The sequence below is a fragment of the Amblyomma americanum genome, chromosome 1 (assembly GCF_052857255.1).
Source record: "Amblyomma americanum isolate KBUSLIRL-KWMA chromosome 1, ASM5285725v1, whole genome shotgun sequence".
Classification (NCBI taxonomy): domain Eukaryota; kingdom Metazoa; phylum Arthropoda; class Arachnida; order Ixodida; family Ixodidae; genus Amblyomma; species Amblyomma americanum.
Genome location: NC_135497.1, coordinates 78,759,858 through 78,776,581, shown reverse-complemented (window position 1 = coordinate 78,776,581; position 16,724 = coordinate 78,759,858). Strand labels below are relative to the sequence as shown.

General features: G+C 48.6%; 1 protein-coding gene across 1 annotated transcript; it reads right to left on the bottom strand.

Moving 5' to 3' along the window:
* Window positions 1–3,241: 3,241 nt before the first annotated feature.
* LOC144133488 (uncharacterized) lies at window positions 3,242–6,970 on the bottom strand. The gene is made up of 2 exons (XM_077666619.1): window positions 5,884–6,970; window positions 3,242–3,885 (listed from the first exon to the last, which is right to left on the bottom strand). Exons 1-2 carry the CDS (start codon window positions 6,691–6,693, stop codon window positions 3,589–3,591), a joined length of 1,107 nt encoding a protein of 368 aa, XP_077522745.1. The 5' UTR covers window positions 6,694–6,970; the 3' UTR covers window positions 3,242–3,588.
* Between the last annotated feature and the right edge of the window lie 9,754 nt (window positions 6,971–16,724).

Sequence of the window (16,724 nt, the reverse complement as noted above, 5' to 3'; positions counted from 1 at the left end):
TCCTGACACGTGTAGCCCCTGAGTGTTGGGGTATTGTTTGTTTCTTGCAACATAATTACATCCGGTGGGGTTCCTCTGGTGTATATGAATTGCTGCAGGAGGCCTTGCTTACGCTTGTACCCCCTGCAGTTCCCTTGCCAAATTTCTAGTTGTTGGTGCCGTTCTGCCATGTTTGGTTATTGTTGTTTGTGTTGGGGGTCTCTGCGCCGAACCTGCGTTCGTTGTATAGTGTGTCTCTGGTGTCTTTGGTGATTCTTTGCGTGGTCTGGTTTTTACATATTTTCTAAAGCTCTGTTCATGCAGGGCAAACATTTGTTGTGTATGTTGCATTTCACGTTGCATTTGCTGCATCTGACCCTGTAGATTCATTTTGAGGATTTTGATATCATCAATGGGGTTTCCCCCTTCGTTGTTTTGTTGCGCCATCTTCATCGCGTGAGGTGGTGGAGTCGGCGTTCTAGCCGGCGAACCCGCCCTCATTTTTTGCTTCTCTCTGATAATGTCGTTTACTTGTTTCTTTAGTTGCCTCGCTTCCTCGCGACTTTGCTCGAGTTCGCGCCTGAGGCTCGCAATCTCTTCTAATAGTTGTTTGTCTTGTGTGGTTTGTATGTTGTTTGTGCTAGAGTGCGGACCCCAAATTCAAGCCGGTGGGTCCAATATTTTGGATTTTATCGGCATTTGAATTTTCCACGTGGCCGACCAGGCGTTAAGCCTAACGAGGCTTAGCAAGAGAGCGGGGCTCCGCGGCCTCCCCGGCCTCGGCCCGAGATAGAGAATACCCGGAGCGATGTCCCGAGCAAGCAACCCCAGCTACGACCGACCCTCAGCGACAGCCCCGACAAGATTTTCGGCCGAATTGCAAGAAATCATGGAGGAAGACCTCCAGGACACCACCAAGCGACTCTCGAGCAACAGGTCCGAGACGGACCCACGGCAACGGGCAGCCAAGCCCTAGGAAGCAGGACCCCATCGACGCAAAGCTCACACGTAAGCAACAATGGCGGAACCGACGCAGATTGGGAAATCGCCATGTCGAGAAGGCAGAAGAGACGCCAACGCAGCGATAACAAGCAGCAAGTTATGGTGGGAACGAGCCTAGAGAACGGGCCTTCCCTAGGCGCGGCGAAGGTCACAGATGGAGCGCCAGCTGCGCCGGAGAGGAAAGAGAGAGGAGGAGCGCCGAGGAGGAGACTGCCGCCGCTCCCCAGAGACGACCTTAAAATAGTTCTTCGGCCGAGGGGACTCGCTGTTAAACGCCTGCAGACGCACCAAGTGGCGCGGGCGGTGATCACGGCTACCGAACAAGGATGTAAGGCGGAAGACCTCATCATCCGACTGCGCAACGGATCGAACATCATCATCATCAGCACCGACAACGAAGACGCGGTACAGAAGATTAGGCGCATCACGCAGCTGAGCTTCAGGGGCAAGAGCTACGCCGTCAATGTCCACGTGGCAGCATCGGAAGGCACGCTGCGTGGGGTCGTCCACGGCGTGGACCCGGGAACCGCACTGGAAGAACTCAAGACCAACATCAGAGTCCGCACGCAAGGCGTGAAGATCCTGGCAGCCAGAATGCTCGGGAGATCCAGCATGGCCGTCATCACCTTCGACGGCCGCATTCTCCCGAAGCAGGTGCTGTACTACGGCGGGGAGATGTGGTGCAGCCCGTACCGGCCCACGAGGCAGGTGTGCTTCGCCTGCAGCCAACAGGGGCACCGAATGGACGTCTGCCCGAACCCGGGAACCAGAACCTGCAGGCGGTGCGGATGCCAGAATCCGCCGGAAGTGCCCCAATGCACACCCAAGTGCCTGCTGTGTGGCTGCGACCACGCGGTGGGCACGAGAGAGTGCAAACAACACAAGTCAGCGAGCGAGCAGCGGTGGGGACCCCAGCAGCAGCAGCGGCGCAGCCGAAGCCGCAGCCGAGGAAGAAGACCAAGATGGTTCCGGAACGAGAGGCAGGACCGGGGCCGGAGCACAACACGGAGCCGCAGCCGCGGCAGGAGCCGGAGCTGGAGCCGAGGGTCCAACCGGAACGGGTCCTACCCACCCCTGGGCAACGCCATCAAGCAACAGCCGCAGCAAAAGCAGCTGCCGGGGCAACCGAAGAAGAGCGGTGGCGGTGTTAAGGTGAGCTGGGGAGACGGCCCTCCCACATCACATTTTGCTCCACGTGGTCGAAATTATTCCGGAATCCTCAGCTACGGCACATCTTTCTTCCTTTCTTCTTTCTCTCCCTACTTTATCCCTTCCCTTACGGCGCCGTTCAGGTGTCCATCGATATGTGACAGATAGTGTGCCATTTCCTTTCCACAAAAATTAGTTTTCAAGTGCATTGAAAAAAACTTATGAATTAGTGGTTTTTAGGGAAGCTCTACAATTTACCACTGCAATTTTCTCCCGAAATGCAATATCTAAAGCGCTGCTTCTTTCAAGGTATTTAATTACTCAATTGAGCAGAATATAAAAATACTCTGACTTGCTATGCACAGTGTTCAGTAACATGGTTCAAGTTGCATTCCCCTATTGTGCTCGGGTATAGTCCGAAACCTTGGCTAAATTTAGCTGGGAGGTCTGGTATAGAATTGTAAATGAATGCAGAAAACCACCCCTGACATTATGTTTGAAATCTAAAAAAATTGTCTAATTCTTAACTTTACGAAATTATCTTTGCAGATTATGGATATTTTCTGAAAAGTATTCTCGTTGTAGGTTCTGATGCTCACCTCAGCGATTAATTCTTCCTGCAAACAGAACATCAGTGTCCACTTTTCAATGAGTACGACTTGCTTGAGTGTAAAGAGAATAAAAAAAATAAACGCGCTCAGTTTAATTAAAACGTCAACAATAATAAAACAAAGAGATCTTAGCTGAGGAAGGCTGTACGATAACCTAATTGATTTTCACGGCGAAGGCTTTGTAGTAGTTACACTCTCCGGAATCATTAATCAACCCCTGATGTATTTTTACCATGAAGCTAACACTTTTCAAAATTTCATGGCAGTGTTTCACATCTCTCTAGTGTCTCTAGTATCAGCAGTTTCCTATTCTTATGAGCACTTTCATATGGCACGCGTTTCATATAGCACTGACTGCACATAGAGGGATCATGTGTGAAGTGTCTCTAGTATCAGCTGTGAATACCCCTCCGCACGCAGTTCTCTATTTTTATGAGCACTTTCATTTGCTGCCCCTCGGCGAGTACGAGCTCGGTGAACGGAATTTACCGGATTCCTCATGAACAGGCTGAACCTTTATTACTTGATGTGCTGGCCTTCGACGCATCGAATGGTAGGTCATGCTGGATGCTCAGTGGACGAGCCGCTGCGTGGTTTGCGAGGTTCTCGCATGCAGCACCTGTGGACGGCCTCGATACACAGTAGTGTTTCGTTTCCGGCCTCCTCTCTGTGGGTGGTTCCAGCCGTTCTCCCAATGGTGCACTATAGGTGGTGGCAACTGTGCGCGCAGTCTGGTGGGGCCCATGTGCCGAGCTTGGATACAGGACAGGGCGCATGTCTGCAGTGTTCCCGGTGAATACCTCGTCTATCTTGGCGCTGTTCTTCGCTTGCGTGCACTTGAAATACGCTACTCTTGAGCGGGCTTCTCGGCAGCGGCAGCACCTGTATCGGTTTCTCCAACATCGCTTTTAGGCGCCGATCGAACAGCAATCGGAGGCAGCGCCAGATAACTTGGTGGCGATGGCAGGTCGAGGAAAGATAAGGTGCTATCCAATACCGAACACCGAGTAGTCGAGAGCTCTGGCTGTCCCAGGTCCAAGATGGATAAAGAAGCGAGGGGTTTTGGTGTCGAACTTCGCGGGTATCCAGGATCCTGATGTTCCAGAAACGAGAGCTCGAGTTCAGGATCCCAAGCAGCCGACACCTGTTTCGGCGAAAAAAAAACAAAGATGTGTCCTGTTAAGGAAAACATTTATTGCCGCAATGAACCCCAGCCGACTGCAATGTGCTAAAATGACCCCGCCAAAACACACACACACACACGTATCGCAATCCCTCGATAGCAATCTGTCGTTGTTGCATGTGGATTCCGTTTCATTCACTATTGTAAGCGTTTATTCGTTCTCTTGATTTCAGCAATCAGTATTTTGTTAATTACTCACCTCTCACTCATGCTCACATCTGAAACTCTAAACTGATAAAGTAGAAAACTGTTGTCAGCTGAGCTGAGAGAGCAGATGCCTGCATTGTCTATCTGCTGGTCCCCGCACGCCGCCAGCACGGCGTCAGCGTTTTTTAATATTTCGTGAAATGAAATGAGTGGCGGCGCAAACAAGAACACTAACAAGAAAGAGACACCACATGCGCACACTACCAACTGTTTATTACACGGAAAAGTGCCGCATTTAAACAATTAAGCTCAAGCACGATTCTCATCGCATTATCGCTCCTAGCCCAGCACGTGGAATAAAAAGCAGCTACATCAGGATAACAGACAATAAAGTTTTAACAGCTGCAGATTAAACTAACAGATTATGATGAAAGGAATTAGAAACGAAAAGGAGGAGACATCTCTTAGCAAAAGCAGTGTCAAACAATAGGAGCAACAGCAGTCATACAGGAGAAGCAAAAGCAGTCAGAAACCAAAAGACCAAAAATAAAAAGTAAAAAACCAATAACAAGTAACAATCGTAGCAAAAGAAGAGCCAAGCACATGAAGAAAACCAGTTAGAAACCAAAAATGACAGAAAAAGGGTAAAACCAATAACAAAAAATTAACAACCCACCTAAACAAAACCACAGACGGCCGCTATAAATGCTGGCCTGCGAAGTAGCACAGAACAAGACGTAACGAAAAACTATCCAGAAAGGAAACTTCATTTATACGGAGGAATACCGAAGCGTCGCTAACACAAGTGCTTCCCTTCTTTTTGATTATAAAATATATTTCTACAGATACAAGATTTTCAGCGCAAATGGACCCACCGGCGGCACAACTTCACATGTGCGCCGCTGAAGCCATCGAACCACCCGCAAAAATGGCCGGTGAGACGGGCACGGTTTTTTTTTCCGTCTCGAATTTGGTAACTTGGGGGTGTGGCCTCGTGTTCAGTCGCTGCGCACGAGTCCATGTACTCAGCACGCGTCGTCTGGGGCTCCATTCCCATTTCACACAGTCTTGCCGTCCTTCTAAACATATTCGCACTTACGCAGCCGGGCGCAGCATTACGTTGGCACACTGCCAAGTTCGGCAGTAAAGTCACCGCCGCTGGCGCTGCCGTCAAGGCAAACACGCCGTGTAGTTACTGCCACGAAGCATCTTGGCACGCTGCTACGGTCAATGCCGCGGAAGGCGTCGACGCCGACTACGCGAAACTGAGGAAAGGATCTGACGCTCTGAAATGCCTTTTAACGAACCACGTACTGTGCACGGTTAACATGTGCCCTCAAAAAGTGCCCCAAGAAGGGAGACAAGCCAGTGTGGTGCTCGCGCAACCCACAAAAGTAGAAGAGCCCAGTATGAGGACCCTTGCTCTTGACTATCCAAACATGTGCGCGTGTGAGCGAGATTACATGGCTATGAGCAGATGAGGCGTTATTCGGGAACGTCTTCCTAAATCGCCTCCTGTTGACCTAACGTAGGTTGGACGAGTCGAAGATGTTCGGTGTGCAAAAGAGTTCAGCAACATTCATGGGCCGCAATCTGTGTGCTTTTACATGCGCTACCTAGCAGAAAGAAAATAAACTACCCAATGGGCTCGCATAACTTGCGAACATTATACAATAAGGAAGCTCTCTCTAGATGTGACGCAAAAAAAACTGAGCTGATGACCTGCCCGAAAAACTAAAATTCAATTGAGCATAAAACCCTCTGCCTTTTACGGTGCATGCGGCACTAGTCCATGCAGTGCGTTGCACTCACCTCTGCTTCCGGTTCAAACTCGTGCAGAGGCTGCACCTCATACAGCCATTGCACGTCACCTGTGGAGTTGGCCACTGCCTCCTCATCCTCCTGCAGCTGTGATGGGTCGGAGCTCAACTGCATCGACTCGCCCTCGTTCACCGCGGGCGTTAGTGGAATCATGCGCTTCGATTCCAGATCATTGCTGAGCTGAAGCTCATCTTCCAGCTGGTTCCACCGGATCAGGAACCTCTTCCATCGGCGCGACCATTCTTCCGGCTCCAATGAGCTTTGAGCCATGTGACCAGTGTTCAGAGCGAAGGAGCTCTGCGATGAGTGCAGCCTTTTCGGACGGTCATCGAGTTGCTGCTCAAGCCTGCTCGGTTCTCCGCATTGCATTAATAGGTGTCGTGGAGCCGCGGTGGTATCTGGGTTTAGCTTACTCAGTTGTGATGGTTCGGTATGGGCCTCAATATTGATGGAATTTATGCCTGATGGGTTGGAGTTTTCCGTCCTAGCCGCTACAGTAATTGAACGGGCAACGATTGGGGACCGATCGTGGACCACCTCTGCGCCCGAATGTGGCGTAAGCTCATGGGGCTCTTTCACTACTTGCCCCTCATGGCGCTGAATGCCGCAGTGCGAGGAAGGAGCAAGGCTTCCCGTGGCACCGTCTTGATCTTCTTCGGCATCAACACATACCATGGCTTCTTCGTCAGACACCGCGATGTCCCTTCGCGGCCACTCCAGGGCCGCCTGCTCTGCTCTTGCTTGTATGATGGGTGCCAGCTCACTACTAGGAGGAGCTTGGCGCGGTAACTCCTGCGACATGGCTGTGGGCAGTGCCACTTTGCGATTGAGAGGCTCAGCGTCCGCGCAGGTTCTTGCCGCCGTGGAACATCGGGTCTAGATGGCTGCTGTCCTCATGAAGGTAATGGCGTGTACCCAATGCGGGGGATAAGCCAAGACACAGGCGATGCCGCCGCGTGGCATCGTCCGTTTGATCGGTTTCTTCTTTGTTTCTGAACACAAAACATCTTTTTCTTTGCCAACTTTAGGATAATGTTGAAAAATGAGCTAAGCTCGGAATAAAGAATAAAAAGAATGAAGCTAACCCCAGTTTAAATGAAAAATAACTGCAGCCACAAGAATGAAGAGCCAGAAAACAGAATATTATACACAGGGTGACTTGTGACAACGCTTGAATTCTGCAAGAAATATGTCCCAGTGAGCCAAATGAGGCTTTGTCCGCGCTGAAGAACGTCTGATGCGGATAAATAATTCATCTAGCAAAAATATCGTTGCACACCAGAAAAGCTGGCAAGGGCAGTTCGAGAGTTTGCGTCTGAATTTGCCGATTTCAGGTACGGTGTTGATGCCGCAATCACTTCTTTACCATAACAATGTACCAGAGGTGGCCTAAGATTTATTGTATTAGTCTTGTTATCTCTGCGTCTCACTATTTGCCTGTTTCATCAGTGCTAAGCTCATTTTTCTCCTTGTTGTTTTCAGATTACCCCCTATGAATGCGACAGCGTAAACGAGCTCGTGCTGCCAACGAGAAATACATGAAAAAACCCCAGAGAAGGAACCAAGCAGGCAGGTGGGCCACCTAGGTCACGTAACCTCGTAACTTCGTCACAACCTGCCCACCGGATTGTCAGCAAACTGTTCACCGAGGCAGGCGGCAGTTAAACTAATGATTGGTCGCGAGAGGTTGCCCGGGAAGAGCAACCTGGGTTCCATAAGCCACATTGGCGGCAGCACCTGCCATCGCAGTTCATTGGCACATCGCTTAACCGCTGCACCACTGCGAAAGGAGTAGTATGAGGAATCCCAGGGATTTATGAACGTTAAGGAGAGAATGGGCAGTTCTGCAATTATGGGCATTAACCCATTAAACCCATAGCGTCATACTCTTGAGGCAGAGCTTAGGTGCCCCGCGCCCCCTTCCCCATTTTTTGATGATGAAGATGGACTTTTATGGTGCAAGGGCAACTGTGGCCAAGGAGCGCCATGGCACAAGGTGTTTTTGATTACTCAAGGTGGGGTCAAAGACCCATTTCCCAAGCATTTCACCTTAGGAAAGCTGAGCACCAGGCAGGGGAAAGCTCGTGCTCATTGTATCACCGGTGGGTACGCGGCGGTACTGGGGATGGAACCCCCACACCTCCCGCATGCGAGGCGGATGCTCAACCACTTGGCCACCGCTGCGCTACCCCCATTTCTTTACACACCTGGCTGTTAACGGGATAGGTTCCGGTGAAAGGCGGGTTTGTGCTCGTGATCTTAGCTATCAAAAGCGTGCGCGGAGCCCATCGGACGAGAAGGCGGGAAAGGCAAGCAATGCGTGCGCAAAGCCATGCAAGGGTGGGAGGCAGCGCTTTACGGAGCGTGACAGCGAGTAGCACATCGCAAGGCGGTGGTGTTGCTCGCTGCTTTAATTCGAAATGAGATCCCAAAATTACCGCTGGAGCCAGGTAACTTTGTTAATTAAAATAACAAGACACCGAAGAGCACTGAATGGATGTAGCCAAGCATGAGCATAGTGGTAACGAATCAATAATGACCCGCAGTGAGAAACGAGAGGGGCATTGTATAAGCAGAATAAGAAGAACCGAGAAAAACTCGGCCAGGAGGATTGCAGTTAAAACTGGCACGTGAAGGCGCCCCAAAGGAGGACTGCTTTTGTGGCCCGCCTGGGAATCTGCGCCTCTTTTTACATTGCACACTGCCTCGAGCGTGTTTGGCGATGGCGGAATTGCCGTAGCTATAGTAATCTCCTGTAAACCGAACAATGTCGTTTCTAGAGGTCTTTAGCTGGTGAAGAGGGCCTCGATGGCAGCAACCGCCGTTGGAATATCGGACTTGGGAAAGCCACGCTCCAAAACTGAAGAGATAATTCATTAGTTTCTCTCTCTCTTTCTCGAGGGTGGAAAAGAACAAACGAGACGTGAAAGAAATCGCTGGTTGTATTTCGAAAAAGCCGCCCGTGAACGCGTAGCGCATAGACGGTCGACGCACGCTTTGGAGAGAATTTAGAATTTGTTACACAGACGATGACGACTTGTGTGCTGGCGGTAGACGAACAAATCAGAAGCGAAACTTGAGGCGTTTAGCCAAATAGGTAAGAGACGAAAATTGCGATGATGCTTGCCCAGAAAAGACGTTTCGTGGTTTTGGTCGCCTCAGTTTTGACTTACAAAGCCGTACCATTTTGTGTTTATTATCCTGCGCATAAAATTATTAGTCATATGACGCTTGAAATATGAGCGCATATTCATAATCATGTGTGCAGCGGGTTATAGAGAAGGACGAGTTCACAGTTTACTGCGCACTGCTTTCGTGGAGCAATTGCGCATTGTGCCCTCAGTTCGTCATGTGTGGCACTCAACTTGAGGCCAGCACGCTAGAGCAGTTTTTTTTATTGGGTCTCTTCGACGATTAGCATTAGCCGGTATGATTTATGGACTGCTGTGGAAGAGGAAGGGTTTAATAATAACGAAGAGAAATAAATGAAATCTGATTGGATTTGTTAAATCATACCCGTCAGAGATAAAGAAGCACCACATCGACATACGTTAATGTCGTAATAAGTGTTCTCATTAGTGTCACGCACAAAAGTGTCCGCGCTTGAAATGCGCCCGTTGGTCATCTGCGCTCAGCTACGTTTGTTAAGAAAGGGCCCATGTAGCACTGATATTTTAAAATAATATTTCGTTATACCCCGGCGCGGTGGCTGAGTGGTTGTGGTGCTCGGCTGTTGGCCAGAAACACGCGGGTTCGATCCCGGCCGCGGCGGTCGAATTTCGATGGAGGTGAAATTCTAGAGGCTCGTGTACTGTGCGATGCCAGTGCATGTTAAAGAACCCCAGGTGGTGGAAATTTCCGGAACCGTTCACTACGGCGTCTCTCGTAGCATGAGCCGCTTTGGGACGTTAAACCCCGTAAACCAAGCCAAACCAAACGTTTTTGTTATCGTCAAATATTATTTCATTGTCCTTTCGAATGTTTTTTGCAATGTTACAGAAAACCTTACTATAATCTTCCTTGTACGTTAATGAAACACGTAAAGAGCATAACTGCAACATACAACATAACATTCTCGAAAATAATGAAACAGGCATGCACGCCACCCCGCCACGGTGGCTCAGTGGTTAGGGCGCTCGACTACTGATCAGAAGTTCCCGGGTTCGAACCCGACCGCGGCGGCTGCGTTTTTATGGAGGAAAAACGGTAAGGCGCCCGTGTGCTGTGCGATGTCAGTGCACGTAAAAGATCCCCAGGTGGTCGAAATTATTCCGGAGCCCTCCACTACGGCACACCTTTCTTCTTTCACTCCCTCCTTTATCCCTTTCCTTACGGCGCGGTTCAGGTGTCCAACGATATATGAGACAGATACTGCGCCATTTCCTTTCCTCCCCCAAAACCAATTATTATTATTATATATGCACGCCTGCCACTTGTGACGGCACACAACTTTGAACGCTTTGCAAGAATCAGCAACGAGGGCGACAATTCAGCACCGCTGTTGAGAACAACATACATCTCCTATTCACTCACCTCTGAACGGATGTCATAGAGTGAAGATTAAATAGTCATTACTGAGGGATCTCCCATGAGTGATCTGGACGGATGGGCAGTAACCAAAGTTATCTGATAAAGTTATAAAAATGTGCATGCAATTTATGGCGAGACAATCTGAGAGATGTGGTCGCAAAGTACTGCTAGTTCAAAAACATTTTTACTGTAAAAACAGTCGTTTTATAGTTATGACTTAACATTATAATAACGTTTAGAAGACTATATTAAAACGTGTTTGTTTAGTGCGTTAAAATAGTGTTTTATTCTGTCTAACATACAGCGTTATATGTAATCCCTTTCTGAGTGCCAAGGAACCATATACATTTCGCAGTTTTTAACCACACTGCAACATTACGATGAAGCATGCAACATTACTGCAACTTGCATAACAGTTTCATAGCACTATTCTAATGTTCGACTCGGGGCGGTGGCTCAGTAGTTATGGTGCTCGGATGCTGACCCGAAAGACGAGGATTCGATCCGTGGCAGTCGAATTTCGAATGAGGCGAAATTATAGAGGGCCGCGTACTGTGCGATGTCAGTGCTCGTTAAGGAACCCCAGGTGGTCGAAATTTCCGGATCCCTACACTACGGCGTCCCTCAGAGCCTGGGTCGCTTTGGGACGTTAAACCCACATAAACAATCTAATGTTCGCTGCTACCTGGTGACGCCTCGTGCTTATTTGGCCTTTCTAGTATATGGGGTCACTCTGGTCCAGCCGGCCGGAATGGCGAGCTTCCGTGCCAGCTACACGCAAGCGTTATTCAAGTACGCTTGATTAAAGAATTAAGTTGGGTTAGTTGGTGCTTTTGATCCACAGACTGCGACATATTACTAGCGTTAAAATACAAAGGACAAAGAGCAGAAACACGCAGGATAGAGAGTTGAAGTCTAGCATCTGTCCTTTGTGTTTCTGCTCTTTGTCCTTTGTATTTTAACGCTAGTAATATGTCGCAGTCTGTGTTTAAAGTACGCTACACGTTTCCCCAACCCGTGGCGCAGAGTCGCAGCCACGGCAGGTCGGACAAAATAGGCAACGGCAGGGCTCGTTAAGAAATAGTTTATTATCCTAACGCGAGGTAAAGCACACTGCGGAAGAATGTTCTATCCGTAAAATCGATGTACAGCAGCTCACCAAGTCGTCGACGTCGACCGGCGTTGGTGTTCGGGGGCCGGCGGGCAGCGAAAGGGGCCCTTGGGGCACTTAGGTCAGGTCCGGCAGGGAGAGTTTCCTTCCCACCGCGCGTTCCCCCTTTTATCCCCTCGGACATTCCCTCCCTAGCAGCAAATTGTTGCTGTCAAGCTTAGGCATGCTACCCTCTCCGCAGAAGGCAGCGCGCTGCCGAGACGTCACGTCAGTGCTGGGGCGGAAATGAGCAGAGTCGCATTGGTGCCTTCTTTCCCCATTCGTGGTGGCCAGCGCGCCCGTGTAATACCCTCTTTACACGGGTAGCCTTAACCGTGGTTAAGCTTAACTGCAGTTAAGGCGTTTAACTGCGGTTAAAGTTAACTGCAGTTCGCCGCGCTTACACACAGTTTAGCCATCTCGGTTAGTGCGACGAAACAGATCATGTGATGCTCGCCTCATTGAAGTTAGAACGTCGCCCACTGAGGCGTATTATTAAATAGGGCGCTACGTTGAAAAGAACACATAAGAGGAAAAACGTTGTTTCTTGTGCTAAGGCCTGCTTAAAAACTTTTTATTTGTGCTTGTGGCTGTCGTTAGCCGAAATCTAAAAACAATTTCTAAACGGCCGGCGTTATTTCGACCAGGTGAAAATAACGAAAAGCCAAGCCAAATCGTTATTCCGACCTGGTTATAATAGCGAAAGCGTTATTTTCACCCATGGTTTATAGATTGGCTTGGCGTCATTTGTGATTTCTAGATCGCGGTCGTGCGGTTGTTTTGCATCATTTGCTTGTTTGGTCGGCCTCTAGATGCTCTAGACGTGTGGTGTGGCACATTCGTTGTGAAAGGACGCTTGTGTGGTTTGTGTGCTCGCACTTGTGTAGTCCCTCTGCCTTCGAAGGCGCTCCAGAAAAATGAAAGTCTTTTCGAAGCTTTCTCAGGAAAGTCTTGTCGTAATTGACCGTGTGAAAATACGCTTTCATTTCGCGTTATTTATGGGTTGTTCGAGTGGCCATATGTGCGCTCATCCGTTCCGAGATTTCGTTCTGATTTGCGCAGAGTATAGGCAAGTTAGTAATGTGAATTTTTTACAACGTGTGGCAATGGTCAGAAAAACGATCAGGCACGGTGGTTCGCAGCCCCCGAGGCATTCGTCGGTCGAAGCGAGCAGCGGTCCCATACGTACAGGGTCGTCCACCCTGAACACGCTAGTGCGTGGCTGCACTTCCTGGAGGGCCACTGTGTCCGACACGGCCACTCATCGCAGTCGAGTGGCGCAGAAGTTGAACCTGGGCGTGGCGCTTCGCGTCATCTGCCACTTCGCTTCGATGCGCGGCCGTGTCGGACGCAGTGGCCCTCCAGAGAGCACAACCATGCGCTCGCGTTGCTACAAGAGAAGAAGGCTGCTAGTGGCTTGTCGTCAGGACCATATGGTATTCCGATTATGTTAATAAAGAAGTTAGGACCAAAATCCAAGCAAACATTAATAGTGGAAGTGAACGAAATGATAATGGTTGAATGGCGATCAAGTAGAATGAACATGATATATAGAGGAAAGGGGGACAAAGCTGACATAAGCAAATACCGTCCCATAACAGTGAAGTGATGGTTTATAGGGTGGTGATGCAGATTATAAAGGACAGACTGCAGGCTTGGGTGGAGATTGAGGGGGTGCTAGGGGAGCTACACAATGGGTTCCGGAAACAGAGGAGTTTGGAGCTGAGACAATATGTTTTCATTGAGGCATTATATAGAGATTGCTGAAAAGGAACACAGGCCGCTACGGCTAGCATTTCTGGATATCAGGCGAGCCTATGGCAACGTTATCGAAGAGGATTTGTGGGACATACTGGGCACATTGGATGTGCCCAGTATAGCACATCCAATAGCGATCAAGTAGAATGAACACTATATATAAGGGAAAGGGGGACAAAGCAGACATAAGCAAATACCGCCCTTCAGAAACGCACTGCGATGAGTCTAGGTTAGCCCGAGCAGCTGTCTGTGGAAGGCATTGAGCGATGAACAGGGAGCACGCCTGGAGAGTGCGAAGATGCGCTACCCGTGCGCTTCTTCGCTGCTATTGCGGTGGCCACATTAATTCCATAGAATCATCGCTATATTGGAATCTAGAAATTGTGTATTTTAAGGTGCAGGCAACAAGAGTAAAGCGGATGGCAGAAACAAAATTGTCGGCGCGAACCCAGGCAAGCGCATTTCGTACAGCGCTATTTGTGCAGTCTGCCGCGGCATAGTTTCGTTTTTGTGCTGTCGTTCGCGCTAGCACGGCAGCGTTGATGTAACTGTGCAAACAGACGCACAAAAAATCACATGCTCTGTAAGTATGTTGGCGTTGACCTGGGTGCTTCCAGAAGTCGCCGAACGCAGCGGCGAACAAGTGCCTATATAGAGTACGTGTATAGTATCGCTTTTTCTGGCCGGCGTCGCCATTACGCGCGCATTGAACGAATTCCGGGACGGTGTAAACTACCATCGTGAGATGACTTTCGCGACGTACGACAAGGGAATTATGCAACAATTGCATTATGTAACTGATATATGCGATCAAGTTTCAGTTGACGGGGCTTCTGTGGCAGCTGGACTATCTGGCTCATATGAAAAAAAAAACGTACCGGGAAAAACGCAGCTACCGCGAACGTAACAGCGGGCTCTACTAGATGTTTGCTTTGCAAAGGGAAAAATTAATCCTGCCTCTTTTCATTTCGAGGGTTGAAGCGTCGGATGCGGAATTCCATCTCATATCGATATCACCATTTCGCTGTGCCGCATGCAAGTACTATGATCAGTGCATTTAGTGGTAAAACCTTTTATGCGCGATCCTTTCTCAAATACACGCTCACACAGTGAATTCTCGTTGTTTCATGCTCGCTTTTATAGCTCAAACTTTCGGTCAATCTATTGGAACTGAATTAAGAGCGCCAAGAGTGAACGAGTGCGTGTGGCGGTGGTTTTGTAGCCGTGCTCCCTTTGAGCAGTCTTATATATAAATTTGTCGCTATCATAAACTTTTGAGATTTTCGCCAAGTCTTTTGAAGATGAAGACAATATATCCAATGTTCTTTACGTTTAGGGACAAATTGTGCGCGCGCCATGGGTGAGAAATATATATATGGCCATGTACCAATAGTCAGGCATTCGACGCCTCGATACTTCAAACTATCAAGTGACCGAAAATTTGCTCGAACTATGCTGATTACAAACAAAGGGTAAGGGGACCAAAAAATAGCTCTTTACGCAGAGTTCGGAATTAAGAGAACCCGACCAGAGGGGTTGGTACGGGTCTTTTCATTCTTATTCGACCGCTCATCAGCACTATCAGCGGCGCCTCATAGATTCCACTCGATAGGCCCCGCATACGCTAAACTGGTCCCACGTCATGACAGGAACAGGAGCGCAGCTGGGGAGAGAAACTGCACTTCGAATGCACCATGTGACAGGGGTAGTAGACGAATGGTTCTCCACGATGGCCGCATGCAGCACGCTGCATTGCCATGCTTCATCGGTCAGGACAGGTAAGCTGTACGGCCGTTGCGTATGCTTATATTACCGGCAGCTTTGTCGCACTGAAATACGCGATTTTGACGGGAGCGAAGTGCCAGTTTGCAAATACCGCCGGTTTGAAATAAGCGATTTCCCTTTCTGTCTACAGTACACAACTTACATACCCCTCTGGCAATAATGACCCTAAGCAGCTGAGAAAAGAAAAGAAATTAATCTGACATTAACAGGTGATGCGAATTCACTCAGCCACCTAGCTCAGGCCACTGTTCTTCTTGAGGAAAGATAGGTTACAACAGTAAAAGAAGATTATAAATAAAATTAAGCAAATATTTAGGGTCTCTTGTAAGCAGTTAAAGCCTGATATTACCCAGTTTGTGCACCCTAAACATAAATAACGAAAAGGAGGGCAAGCCCAATTCCTGCTGAAAAAGTGCCTTCAAGAGAAATGCAATTTTTCAGTGCAACAGTCTGAAGCTACCGTATAGAAACTGGCAGATGTCTTGAACCTGAAGGCAATAAATAAACTGGCCATGTGATAGTTTCCATGTCATGTTGCATGGCATGAATTACTGAGGAAGGCATCGTTTTCTTTATGCTCTTTTACAGTGCAGTTTCGGGTAATTCGAATTTCAAAACCTGCCACTAAGAGCCCAGTGCTACAGAATCCGCCTTGTTTGCACGAGTTACAATCCCAGTAGCACTGCTAGGACTGTTATCTTGCCTTTGTAAAATACCTAAAAAGAACATTCACTTCAAAGAGCCACATTTACAATGTTCAGTGGGCTTCAGCACCTGTTTAGCACTTTTCTCAAAGCAGTATGTTGGCAAAATTTCTTTTTTTCATTAGCTTTGTGGAGTATTTTCTGCTGCAATGGCATAAACAGGAAGGCAATATGCGGTTCTGCAGCAACACTTCAGACTGTGGTGCGACACACAGCAAGCACTTACCTCAGAGATGAGTAGGTTACTCAGAGGAAACAATGTGGTGGTTGGGTATGGCCTTAAGAAAACTGCTTTGTAACACAGTTTTTCTATACGGCCAACGAAGTTGTTACTCATTTAATCATACGCTGCATCAATTCCTGAGAAGGCGTGTCGGTAGGAATACTTTATTTGGCAAGGAAGTCCTGGCCAACGTGGGCCTATTGCGACTCTGCCTGTAGGCCAAGGTGCAGACTTGTGGGCACAATCTTGAGCCAGTGGCCTGGAACGGGGAATAGGTGCCTTGGACCAGAGAATGCCGCGCCATGCAAGGTCGGCTGCTGCAGTCCCTCCACTCCACTACTGTCAGCCATACACAGGGTTGGATTCCATGAAAAGAGAAAAAGTGTGCAAGCTCAGAAAAATAAAATGCAATAAACCACTAAGAGAAACCCACAAACAAATATACAAAAAAATGGAATGCATATGAGGGAAAAAGATAAGGACATCTCCCAACAGGATACAGCAGCAGCCCACGCACTCCTGTAGTGGCTTTGCGTACGGACATTAGAAAGGTCCTCAAAAAAAGGAAATAAGGAACATTGTTCAAGATGTGCCAGAGAAACCAAACTCAAAAAGAGGTGTGTACAAGGCAGAGACCAAGAATGAATAAAAATAGTCAAGACAAACAACGGAAGGGTTTCTG